The sequence below is a fragment of the Cucurbita moschata genome, unplaced genomic scaffold (genome assembly GCF_002738365.1).
Source record: "Cucurbita moschata cultivar Rifu unplaced genomic scaffold, Cmos_1.0 Cmo_Scf00022, whole genome shotgun sequence".
NCBI lineage: Eukaryota > Viridiplantae > Streptophyta > Magnoliopsida > Cucurbitales > Cucurbitaceae > Cucurbita > Cucurbita moschata.
In genome coordinates, this window is record NW_019268538.1 from 2,385,972 (window position 1) to 2,397,750 (window position 11,779).

The 11,779-nt window shown below is 39.4% G+C and overlaps 2 protein-coding genes and 3 non-coding genes across 8 annotated transcripts in view; 3 read left to right on the forward strand and 2 right to left on the reverse strand.

The window, feature by feature from the left end:
* The window catches only part of LOC111459246 (protein CHROMATIN REMODELING 5-like), a 19,750-nt gene extending 12,493 nt beyond the window's left edge, over positions 1-7,257 (forward strand). For all 4 annotated transcript variants that reach the window (XM_023102050.1, XM_023102049.1, XM_023102051.1 and 1 more), the window contains exons 20-31: positions 1,228-1,470; positions 1,544-1,654; positions 1,826-1,912; positions 2,103-2,285; positions 2,524-2,604; positions 2,768-3,001; positions 4,190-4,345; positions 4,456-4,633; positions 4,717-4,898; positions 5,559-5,906; positions 5,989-6,082; positions 6,240-7,257. In XM_023102050.1, coding sequence (XP_022957818.1) covers positions 1,228-1,470; positions 1,544-1,654; positions 1,826-1,912; positions 2,103-2,285; positions 2,524-2,604; positions 2,768-3,001; positions 4,190-4,345; positions 4,456-4,633; positions 4,717-4,898; positions 5,559-5,906; positions 5,989-6,082; positions 6,240-6,721 — 2,379 coding nt within the window. In that variant the 3' untranslated portion in view covers positions 6,722-7,257. The remainder of the gene's footprint in view (positions 1-1,227; positions 1,471-1,543; positions 1,655-1,825; positions 1,913-2,102; positions 2,286-2,523; positions 2,605-2,767; positions 3,002-4,189; positions 4,346-4,455; positions 4,634-4,716; positions 4,899-5,558; positions 5,907-5,988; positions 6,083-6,239) is intronic.
* A 582-nt stretch (positions 7,258-7,839) lies between these two features.
* On the forward strand, positions 7,840-7,912 carry TRNAR-ACG. Its single transcript has one exon. It is a non-coding gene; the product is annotated as a tRNA-Arg (tRNA).
* An 87-nt stretch (positions 7,913-7,999) lies between these two features.
* Positions 8,000-8,072, forward strand: TRNAR-ACG. The gene has a single exon. It is a non-coding gene; the product is annotated as a tRNA-Arg (tRNA).
* Positions 8,073-8,541: 469 nt separating this feature from the next.
* Positions 8,542-10,797, reverse strand: LOC111459610 (subtilisin-like protease SBT4.3). Its single transcript, XM_023102598.1, has one exon. The coding sequence runs from the start codon at positions 10,787-10,789 to the stop codon at positions 8,576-8,578; it is 2,214 nt and encodes a 737-aa protein (XP_022958366.1). The 5' UTR covers positions 10,790-10,797; the 3' UTR covers positions 8,542-8,575.
* Positions 10,798-11,629: 832 nt separating this feature from the next.
* On the reverse strand, positions 11,630-11,701 carry TRNAE-UUC. The gene has a single exon. It is a non-coding gene; the product is annotated as a tRNA-Glu (tRNA).
* Positions 11,702-11,779: the final 78 nt, after the last annotated feature.

Genomic DNA, 11,779 nt, shown 5'->3' on the forward strand with positions numbered 1-11,779 from the left:
GGGGGGGGGGGGGGGGGGGGGGGGGGGGGGGGGGGGGGGGGGGGGGGGGGGGGGGGGGGGGGGGGGGGGGGGGGGGGGGGGGGGGGGGGGGGGGGGGGGGGGTGCACTTTTTTGTTACCAATATGACAGAGTGTAATCAGTTTGCTGTTACTCTTGGAGATATATCTGTTTCAAGTCATGGGAGCTGAAAATTTAGTGAATGTGTTCTGTTGCGTAATCTACCTGTTTACACTCCGATATTCTTTTGGTTTTATGTACTTGGCCATTCTTATTGAATGCTACTGCTTATAGGTTTAGTATCCTTTTTCAAAACTTTGGATATTCTAATCATTGCTTGTTTCATAAGTTTTCACATCATCGAAGATTCTTCTATTGATTTCCAACAATAATCACCAAAAGGACAAATGCTTATAACATTAGACCTTAGGACCATCCTCTCCTTTTTGAAAATCATGGCCTCTTGTAGCATATGTTATGGGGCATTGATGTTAGTTAGGTAGGGAGATCCTTGGACTCCCTTAAAGAGAGTGATTTTTTTACCCGGATTTTGACGACAATGGTGGAAGTGGAAATGAGATGGAATCAAGTCTCGTTACTTCTTTTCTCATAGAACACCAGCTTGTACGGAGAGCCTGATGAGGTTGGTTGGGTGACGGATTGCATGTATTGCTATATTGATTAAGATGTTCTTTGAATATATAATGGCTCAGGTTATTACAAATCCAAAGTCAAAATCTTCACCATGTGTTGAAGTGAACGTGAAGATGATATCTTCATGGAAGTAAGGTTATCCATGAATATGATGATTGAATGCTATGATTATTTGACAAGGTGGAAACGTCCATAAGAAACACTTTCTTGGTAATAATTTGAATTCAGGAGAAGCGAAAAAATTCTGTAGGTAGTAGAAAATAAGTAGTAATGGTTATCTTGGCCTGGTTCTGCTAGCTGTACTCTATTATCTCTTTCTTTTATATCCACTTCTATAGTGATAATCTTACTTTTGATTTGCAAGATTTCGATGGGTCGGTGAAGTTTTCTAAAGATTCCCTTGTCATCTGGCTTCGAAAACTTGTAAAATATCTTTTTATTGAATTTTCTTTTAAAACTTTCCTTCACTTGTCCTTCACTGCAGTTTTGGTGTACCCAATTCTATGTACAAGTACAATTCAATTGAGATTATGATTTCATGCAGATAAATATAGTGATTGTGATGGTATGTTGCAGATGGTTAGAATGCTGGATATTCTTGCTGACTACATGTCATATAGAGGATTCCAATTTCAGAGGCTTGATGGAAGTACTAAGGCTGAGTTTCGTCAGCAGGCTATGGAACATTTCAATGCACCTGGTAGTGATGATTTTTGCTTCCTTCTTTCAACTCGGGCTGGCGGCTTAGGTATAAACCTTGCAACGGCAGATACAGTTATCATATTTGATTCAGATTGGAACCCACAAAATGACTTACAGGTAGAGTTTAGAATTTCTGCTTTTTAATCATCTTTCTAGAGAGGTTTCATTTTAATTCTCTTCTTTGTTGTAGGCGATGAGTAGAGCCCATAGAATTGGACAACAGGAAGTAGTTAACATATACAGATTTGTGACTAGCAGAAGTGTTGAGGAAGATATCTTGGAGCGAGCAAAGAAGAAGATGGTACTATTCGTTCTATTTTTTTAATTTTTTAGTTTGTTTTTAAATTTACTTGTTAAAAACGATTCGGACACTTGGGTTTGTATTCAGTCTACGTGCACAGCTGATGATGGAACTTGTATTTCATTTTAGGGTTTGTTTTCTATGTGATCTCAGTTTTTCTTTGCTTTATAGGTTCTTGACCATCTGGTGATTCAAAAATTAAATGCGGAGGGGAGATTGGAGAAGAAAGAAGCCAAAAAAGGCATTGGTTTTGATAAAGTAAGAACCGTGTTGCACAACCACTGTAATTGCTTTATGGAAAAACTTGAATTACTTTGTGGAAGGCTGAATTATTTGGATGATGAAAATTGTGACTCCAATTTTTGCTGGATGTCTCCCCTAGCTTTCTAAGATCTATATTCTCTCTTTTTGATATGTTTTTCTAACACCTGCATCTTATGCTTGGTAGAATGAGCTATCAGCTATCTTAAGATTTGGGGCAGAGGAACTTTTCAAGGAGGACAAGAATGATGAAGATAGTAAGAAAAGGCTGCAAAGTATGGATATTGATGAGATTCTTGAAAGAGCCGAGAAGGTTGAAGAGAAAGAAGCTGAAGGAGAGGAAGGGCACGAATTGCTTGGTGCTTTCAAGGCAAGATAATGATATTATGGTGGTGATGCATTTTACTGTTCCGTCTTTATTTCTAGTGATTATTATGGTAGTGATGTTTGCGTATAGATGGCAACCCATAGATGTGGCTGCGCTATTATTCTGTGCTTGTGCTGACTGTTTGACTTACCTTTTTGACTGATCATTTCCTTTTTTGTTTTCGTTTTTTTTTCGGGGGTGGGGGGTGGGGTGTGTGATGTTGGTGGTTATGAACGAACAGGTTGCTAACTTCTGTAGTGCTGAAGATGATGGAAGTTTCTGGAGTCGCTGGATAAAACCAGAAGCAGTGTCTCAGGCTGAAGTATGAACCTAACTGTATTGTTATTTTTAGTTTTGAACCTCAAGACCTTCCCTTCTATAATTTTTTTCCAGCTATAATTTAAAAACATATTGCATATTTTCTTTTTGATTCCCATTCCAACTAGCGACATCCAACCATCCATCCATATTTTCTTTTATTTTAGGAAGCTCTAGCCCCTCGTGCTGCTAGGAATACAAAGAGCTATGCTGAGCCTGTTCAGCGTGAGAATAGTGGTAAAAGAAAGAAAGGATCTGGGCCTGTGGAGAGGGTTCAGAAACGCCGTAAAGGTGATATTTCCGCTTCTTCAGCACCAATGCTTGAGGGTGCTTCTGCTCAAGTGAGAAGGTGGTCTTGTGGGAATTTGTCTAAAAGAGATGCATTGCGTTTTTCCCGTGCGGTAAGGTTTTGTGTTTTATCTTTACCTTTCTTTCTTGTGATTTGAGCATGTGTAATTTCTAATCACAGATTGTCACTTGTGCCATTTAATTTACGTGCATGGTATAATTCTTTATGAAGGTACGAGATTTATGATATCTTCAATCTTTTTTGGATAATTTATGTAATCACGTGTCTGTAAAAATGCCTTTGACTGTATTACTTCTGCAGCACGTGTGCCTTGAAAAGAATGGGTTTTTTTGGACATGGAGTCAAGTTTCTGTTTTAGTTTCTTCATTTCTTTTGTTTTTCTTTCCTGAGTTCATCAATAAATGATTAATGAGCTAGAAACAATCATTGAAAAAATGAACATGCAAAGAGAGACTAATGAAGATACAAAGTCCAAAAGGAGTGGAAAAAAGGAAATTAAAATTACAAAGAGAAAATGAATGCATTCCAATTTAAGCAAATATCCTGCAAAGAATAACCCAATGAAAGTGATGGAGAAAGAACAAAGGAGCGAAAAAAGAAAACTAAAATTACATAGAGAAAATAAAAGCATTCCAACTTAAGCAAATATCCTGCAAAGAAAACCCCTGAAAGTGTTGGAGAGATAACGACTGAAATATTTTGAGGTGGGCTGACTCAAAATGATGATGTTCTCTAATTTCTTTTTGGCCATAATTCTGAATTTAGGGTTTGAGAAGAAAAAGGTGTTTGAGAAGGATGCATATCAATGTGTATATATGCTTTTCTGAATAAAAGATTCATAGATGTTATGGAATTATGAAAAGGGGCTGGAAGCATAAAAGGGAACCAAACAATATTTACTGAACTAAGGCGAACTAAGAAGCCTTAAGAAAAGTTTTGATTGTTTGGGAACACAAACGAACGAACATCATAAAAATCCTGGAAAGTTAAACCCACCAAGCCTCCTTCCAAGTTTTTTATATTTTTCTTAGACGTTTCTATGGTTCTTCCAATATTTATGGAGGCATTAAGAATATTGGCGTGGTACCACTGATGTTGGAGAGAAAATTTTCATCTTCCAACCCCCTCGAATTTCTTGTTGATAAATGGCTCACGTGTGCCTAATCTTAATTGTACGCTTATAGTGCTGTCATCTTTTCTTTGGAATATCATTCTACTGAACTTCGACATGTTTGATATTTGTTTACACCACTTGATTTCCTTTATAACTTGAAATCAGGTCATGAAATTTGGGAATGAGAGTCAAATTAGCTTGATAGCTGGTGAGGTTGGTGGTGCAGTTGGAGCAGCTAAGCCTGAAGCGCAAATTGAGCTGTTCAATGCTTTAATTGATGGTTGTAGAGACGCTGTTGAATCAGGTTCAACAGACCCCAAGGTTTGTTTAGATTATGTAAAAGAGAATTTCTGTTCTGATTGCTGAAGATGAATTTCAATTTGGAAAACTTGATGGTCTTGCTGGTTGATAAAAGTTTGAATAATCTCTAGGGACCTATGTTAGATTTCTTTGGTGTGCTAGTGAAAGCTAATGAACTTCTCAACCGAGTCGAAGAACTTCAGCTTCTAGCAAAACGAATTAGCCGTTATGAAGATCCTATCAAACAATTCCGTGCCTTGATGCACCTGAAACCTTCAAATTGGTCAAAAGGTTGTGGTTGGAACCAAAGTAAGTATTCAGTTGTCCTCCTTCCACTCTCCTTCCTCCATTTATATTATTTTCTGCTAATACTTCTATTTCTTTATTCTAAGTCGATGATGCAAGATTACTTTTGGGAATACACTACCATGGTTTTGGTAATTGGGAAAAGATCAGGTTGGATGAAAAACTTGGTTTCATGAAAAAGATTGCTCCAGTGGAACTTCAACATCATGAGACCTTTCTGCCACGTGCTCCAAATTTGAGAGATCGTGCTAATGCGCTTCTGGAGATGGTAAGTTATATCAGTTGTGCAATCTCTGACGGTGACATTGGATTCTTTCAATTCTGAATTTTCCAATTTAACTTGGTTTACCTTCCATACGGTTGATTATTTTATAATTTATCAGTTTGCATATCCAAGCTAGTATATAAACATGCAAAGTTAGTAGTTCCTGCCAGTTTCTCAACTATTTGGCCTACTTAGAGATTGCAATTTCAGTTCTTAAAACACTGTCTTGCTTTGTTATGAAGTTTGTTTCAAGCCTTGCAATTCACATTTTCTTAGGACATGCTATTAAATGAGCACAGTGGAGTCTTATGATTAGTAAAACCCAGGGCATTACACTATTTGGTTTGCACACCAGCCCAAAGCTTATCTCAAAAGGTCTACAATGACGATAAAAATAATGATATGAGATTATATGCTATGGGGTTGCAGCTTGCACGTATTAAGGTTAAACAAGGAATTGATAATTAAGTTTTTTGTATTGGTATTTACAGCTTTGCTCGTGTCTTTAGTTACTGGCGTAAGCTCAGTTTCTCTGTAGTTTTGAGTGTTCTTTCTTTGTGCGCGCTCGTTTATATTTTTTAATTTTTTTTTATCTGTATCCAATTTCTACTCCAGTCATTTCATGATTTACAGATGATGTTTTCATCATTTTTTTTTCACCAGGAGCTTGCTGCACTCGGTAAAAATCTGAATTCCAAAGCTGGTCGCAAGACTGCAAAGAAGGATAAGGAAAATATTCAAAGAGTTTCGACGTCACGTGGCTTGGATAGAAAGGGGAAACCAGGTTCTCCCAAGGTTAACACTAAATTGAGGGACAGAGCTTCTAAACCCCAGAGAGTTGAGAACCTCGTGAAAGAGGAGGGTGAAATGTCTGACAACGAAGAAGTATATGAGCATTTCAAGGAAGTTAAATGGATGGAATGGTGTGAAGATGTCATGTCCGGTGAAATTAAAACTTTGGAACGACTTCATAGGTTACAGACAACTAGTGCTAAACTCCCAAAGGAAAAGGTTCTGTCATGTTGGTTCTGAATTCTGAACTCTTCTGTTTTATGGAATAATATTTTGACTTCCATTTTTCCTTTGTGATCAGGTGCTTTCGAAAATTCGCAACTATTTGCAGCTTCTTGGACGAAGGATTGATCAAGTTGTTCTAGATCATGAGGAGGAACCATATAAACAAGATAGTATGTGCTCGAGTATAATTATTATAATTATGTTAATCCTGAGTGTTCAGTTTGAACTAATGATTTTATTCTCTTTCAGCGGGAAAGATATTGGAGACTGAAAAATTTCGTGCTTTTTGTGAAGCAATTATATCTAACCAGTTGATATTAATTGCAGGGATGACAATGCGATTGTGGAATTATGTCTCCACCTTTTCGAATTTATCTGGGGAGAGACTTCATCAAATTTATTCAAAACTCAAGCAGGAAAAAGAAGTGGGAGTTGGTCCATCCTACATCAATGGCACTGGATCTGCTCTTGTGGGCAGGGATGGGGACTCCACTCATTTTGGAGCCTTGCCGCGGCAGTTTCAGAGGGTAAGAGGTAACAAAAATAACACTTCCTTCCAAATATCTGAACCAGTTCAGAAGGGGCTCGAAACAGGGAAATCTGAAGCATGGAAACGACGAAGAAGAGGGGATGCCGATACTCAATACCAAGTTCCCTGTCCACCCGATAGACCTGCGAGTAATGGCGGTCGGATACCTGACCCAAATTCATTGGGGATTCTTGGGGCAGCACCAACTGAGAACAGGAGGTTTGGTAACGAGCGGCCATACAAGATCCATCAAAGTAGTTTTCCGGTGAGACAAGGTTGAGATGGGAGGAGCAAGCAAGCCTCTTTTGCAGTGTGGGAGGGTGGCTGATTTGAGAGAAGGCTTTCAGCTTCGACCTGGATCCGGGACTCATTCACCACTGCAGCCGGTATATAATTCGATGGTTCTTTTTCCACCATGGGAATAAATAGCTGCACACCTCTGTGTTATGTATGTGGCTGACCCTAGAAAGTCGATCTGCGAAAAAAACATAAAAAATGGGATTTTTTGATCCATACCCCATTGATTGCCAAGGAAAGTTGAAAAGGTTGTGCATCATATATTCAAGGCTAGTAGAGGCATCTTTACGAGTTGAGTTTGAGTAATTTCTTCGTATATAGCAAAAAATTCGGACGAAAGGGATCTACTTACTCGTTTGGCACACAAGTTTACGAGGGTAGTTCCGATACATACTATGTTCACCCAAAATTGTACATTATCAGTTATTTCAGAAAATTTTTATTATTTTTTCTTTTTGGGTACAATAGTGCAAATTGTTTCCTCATTTTGTCCATAAGAAATGTAGTTCCATGATTCTTCAGATGTAGTACCCCCAAGTAACCATTCGGGTCTTTTGCTGTTAAAACTCTTATTTAGAAACATTGGCACATCCAACAAGTTTTACCACTCGGTAAATGGTAAGCAGGCAAATGAGATGACTTATTAAATGCATGTAAATTCATGGTTTTTACAGCTTCAAATGAATTCTGTGATGTGGGAAACTTGGAAAAAGACTTGAGAACCTATGTGTTGCCTTACACTTCCAAAGCTTAATTTACTAATAAAAAAAATCTAAACTAATAATTATATCAATTTAAATCGTTAAATTTCATAAATGTATTAATTTACTAATAATTCCACACATGTAAATGTGTGGAAATTTATAATTTTATTAATTAAATTCTTATGTTGTCGCAAATTAATCAATTTAAGTATTCAATTTGACTGAGAATGTAAAAAATTATGGGGTTTTTATTATAGAATAGTTCACCTCTTTCATCCCATCTTTACTCTTCAAACTTCTTTTTTGAGAACTGTGTAGAATCAACGAAAGTATTTTTTTTTTTTTTTGTTTAAACATAGAGAACATAAAATCTACAAGTTAACCCCCTTGCAAAAGTGACTCCATGGCCCAATGGATAAGGCGCTGGTCTACGAAACCAGAGATTCTGGGTTCGATCCCCAGTGGAGTCGCCTTCGCAATATATGTTTATTTATTCTGTTTCGTCCTCGTTTTATTTTAAATTCAATAATGTAACAAGTGATACTAATTTCAAAAATGACTCCATGGCCCAATGGATAAGGCGCTGGTCTACGAAACCAGAGATTCTGGGTTCGATCCCCAGTGGAGTCGCTATCGATATTATATATATTCTTCATTAGTTTGGCATTCGTTTTTTAATTTAGAATTAATAAATTTTCAAGTAAAGCAAATTTCAAAATTGACCCCATTGGGCTGACTCACATATTATTAAGAATTAATAAGCTTATTATTCACATATATGAAAAAAAAAAAAAAATTAAATGCAACCCTATTCCTCACTACTCGGTGAGCTTACTTTTAGAGTACAAGGCGGAAACTTATATATTATTCTATATATCTTTTTGATCTCGCACTGATAATAGAACCAGGAGACTAGCTATAGCTCTTGCGCGCTTCTCTGCTTACTCCACTTCCCTCGTGCGGTATAGAATAGCTACGGTTGTTTGGTGTCTCAAATTTGTACCAAGAGAGAAGAGAACTTGCTCGCGCTTTCCAAACCCTGGACTACTGTGATTACCAAAACAAAGAAAAGTAAAAGAAATAAAATTTGCTTACCATTTTTATTTTGAATCCCACAAAATTCGTTTAAGATATTAGAGTGGTGGTTTGACCATGACAACAATCGGACTCCTGACCTCATGGTCCAGGTCACTCCATATTAACACCGAAGAAAGTACAATCTTGGTTGGAATTGTCCCTCCAACCACCGTCACAACAAAACTCTTCTTCTCATTCAAATTTCCAAACCATAGTTTCTGAGGCTTAACACTCACACTAAGTTTTTCCAATGACTTCAAAACATTAACTCCAGAAAACGACAAAATCTTCGATCTATAAGTTGAGTTCGCAACCCCAACATTAGTCACAGTTCTTTGAAACTTAACCACAAATGGTTTCATCGGTAGAACATGAGCTACCATTGCAGGGTAATTCAAATCTCGAGCAAGATATTTCGTCCAAGTTTTCGGACAAACACTATCGTTTCCTGCAAATGCTTTCATCGTCTTTGAATCATACCCCTTTGCACATAGCATATTCAAGTGATCTTTTTCAAAAATTTCATAAACAAGCCCGGGTTCGATTGCTCGATCTGGATCGACCAAACCCGACCCGTAAAGAAATTCACGAATTAAAATTCCATCCGTACGAACGATTTGTTTAGCCGTCGTCATGATGGCTGATTTGATCGCTGCCGGCGACCAATTTGGATGGAAACTCTTTACATAAGCGGCGACACCGGCGACGTGGGGACAAGACATGGAAGTGCCGGACAGAATCGAAAATTCGACAGATCTTTTGTCTCCGACATTGCCGGAAGGAGCCGCGATCGGAGAAAACGAGGCGAGGATTTCGACGCCGGGGGCGGCAATGTCGGGCTTCAAGATCTCCAGCATCCACATGTTGGGGCCGCGGCTAGAGAAATCGGCGATCATCGGCGCGTGAGGATCTTTAGTAGCGACGCTTCTAAAGATCGTGACATTGGGATTTGTTGCAGAGATTGCGTAATTTGCAACACTTTTATAATCCGCCATTTTCAAAGCGATTGCAGGGAAGGGAAGAACGAAGGAAACATTGGCGGCATTGTCGTTAAGAACAATTGCTCCGGCGGCTCCGGCGTTGAAAGCTCTGGAAGCGCCGTCGAAGGCCTTACATTGAACGATCTTCCCTTTCACCAACAATGGATCCAAGCAACCATCTCTGCAAATTTCTGCATTTTTTGATGAACAGTTTCTGGAAGCGTTTGTTGCGTAAATTAATGGAACGTTTTGGTTTGGAGCGAAGGTGTTGACGGAATACCCATTCACGGTGTTTCCGTCGCCGAGAACAACCTTGTCTACGATGGTTCTGTCTGTGTTGGTGGCGGCGACGGTGAACACCCACGGAACTACACTTCCCACTGTTCCGTCCTCCGGCCCATAATTTCCGGCGGATTGGACGGTTAAGATTCCTTTAGCCATCGAGTGGTAAGACCCAATTGCCATCGAGTCATGTTCAAAATTAAACCCACCAGCTCCGACAATTGAAATCGTGATAAGATCCACGCCGTCGGCGATGGCGTCGTCAAACGCCGCCAGAATATTCTCTTCTAAGCAATCCGGATTGCAAGCTTTATAAATCGCTAGTCTCGAAGAAGGAACTGCTCCCCTGGCAACTCCGCCGGCAAGTCCATAAAAACCAGTCGTTTTCCCTGATTTTCCGGCAGCTGTAGAGGCGGTGTGAGAGCCATGGCCGACGTTGTCTCTGGCGGACATGGAGGTGTAAAAACGAGCTCCGATCACTTTATTGTTGCACGTGAAATTCCCTCCTCCGGTACATGTACCTCTCCACCGCGCCGGCGGTGGACCTATACCCTCGTCGTTGAAGCTTTCCAATTCCGGCCAAATCCCCGTGTCGATTGACCCAATTATGACGTCAGTTTCACCGGCGAGATTTCTTGTGGGTTTTGCAGGGAATCCCAAATAATCCCATGATCTTGTCGTCTGGGTTTTGAATACCTTACTTTCGAAAACAGAGACCACGCCGTCCATGGCGGCGAGTTGCTCTGCTTCACCTCCGGTGAGTTTCGCAACAAATCCATTAAAGCTTCTTCCATAGCTACGAATGTAAGAACCTTCCATTACGGAAGAGGTTCCAATCACCGAACGAAGAAGATTCAAATGGTGGGTCGATTCCGCCATTGCTCTGTTTTGGACTGCGCCCATGTAAACAATATGAGCTTTTCTTTCCGACCCATTTGCAGAGGTGAAAATGGCGGCTAAGAGGGCGGCGATGAAGGAAAACAATATGGGAAAATTTTCGGGCGCCATTTTTAAGAGCTTCGGTGCAGAGATGATTGAATTTAAAATGAAGGAAGGGATGAATGCGAGGGAAACAGAGTGGCGCTGCCATGAATGGTAGGGAGATTATCGTTCCAGAGAGGATTTGTTAAGCGGACATTGGAAATGAATTGAAAAAATAATGAATTTTTGTTTTCAATTTTATAAATTAAAGAATATTTGTACATAATTACTCATATTCCACGCAGGTTTTATTTTGACTTCATTACCACCACCGTTAACCATAACCTGTCCTGATTCATCCTTATGCTTACGTCATTATTCTTAATAATTAATATTAAGAAATTGGGCTTTCATCGGTCCAAGTGCTATCTGGGCTTTCATCGGCCCAGTTAAGACGTAATTCTTAATAATTAATATTAAGAAATTGGGCTTTCATCGGTCCAAGTCTATTTGGGCTTTCATCGGCCCAGTTAAGACGTAATTCTTAATAATTAATATTAAGAAATTGGGCTTTCATCGGTCCAAGTCTATTTGGGCTTTCATCGGCCCAGTTAAGACGTAATTCTTAATAATTAATATTAAGAAATTGGTCTTTCATCGTGGGCTTTCATCGGCCCAGTTAAGACGTAATTCTTAATAATTAATATTAAGAAATTGGTCTTTCATCGCGGTCCAAGTCTATTTGGGCTTTCATCGGCCCAAGAAAGACAAGGCATCAATAATACTGAAATATAAAAGTTCCGTTGCCGGGAATCGAACCCGGGTCTCTTGGGTGTTACAATTAAGAAATTGTCCTTTGATCAGGCTATTTGGGCTTTCGTAGGCCCAATAAAGACAAGGCATCAATAATACTGAAATAAAAAAACATTCCGTTGCCGGGAATCGAACCCGGGTCTCCTGGGTGAAAGCCAGATATCCTAACCGCTGGACGACAACGGAATTGTGGCTATGATTAAGAAATTGTTATTTGATCACGTTATTTTGGCTTTCATCGGCCCAATAAAGACAAGGCATCAA

What these genes read in the sequence shown, in the direction of transcription:
- LOC111459610 (XM_023102598.1), bottom strand. Translation starts at nt 10,789, where the DNA reads ATGGCGCCCGAAAATTTTCCCATATTGTTTTCCTTCATCGCCGCCCTC.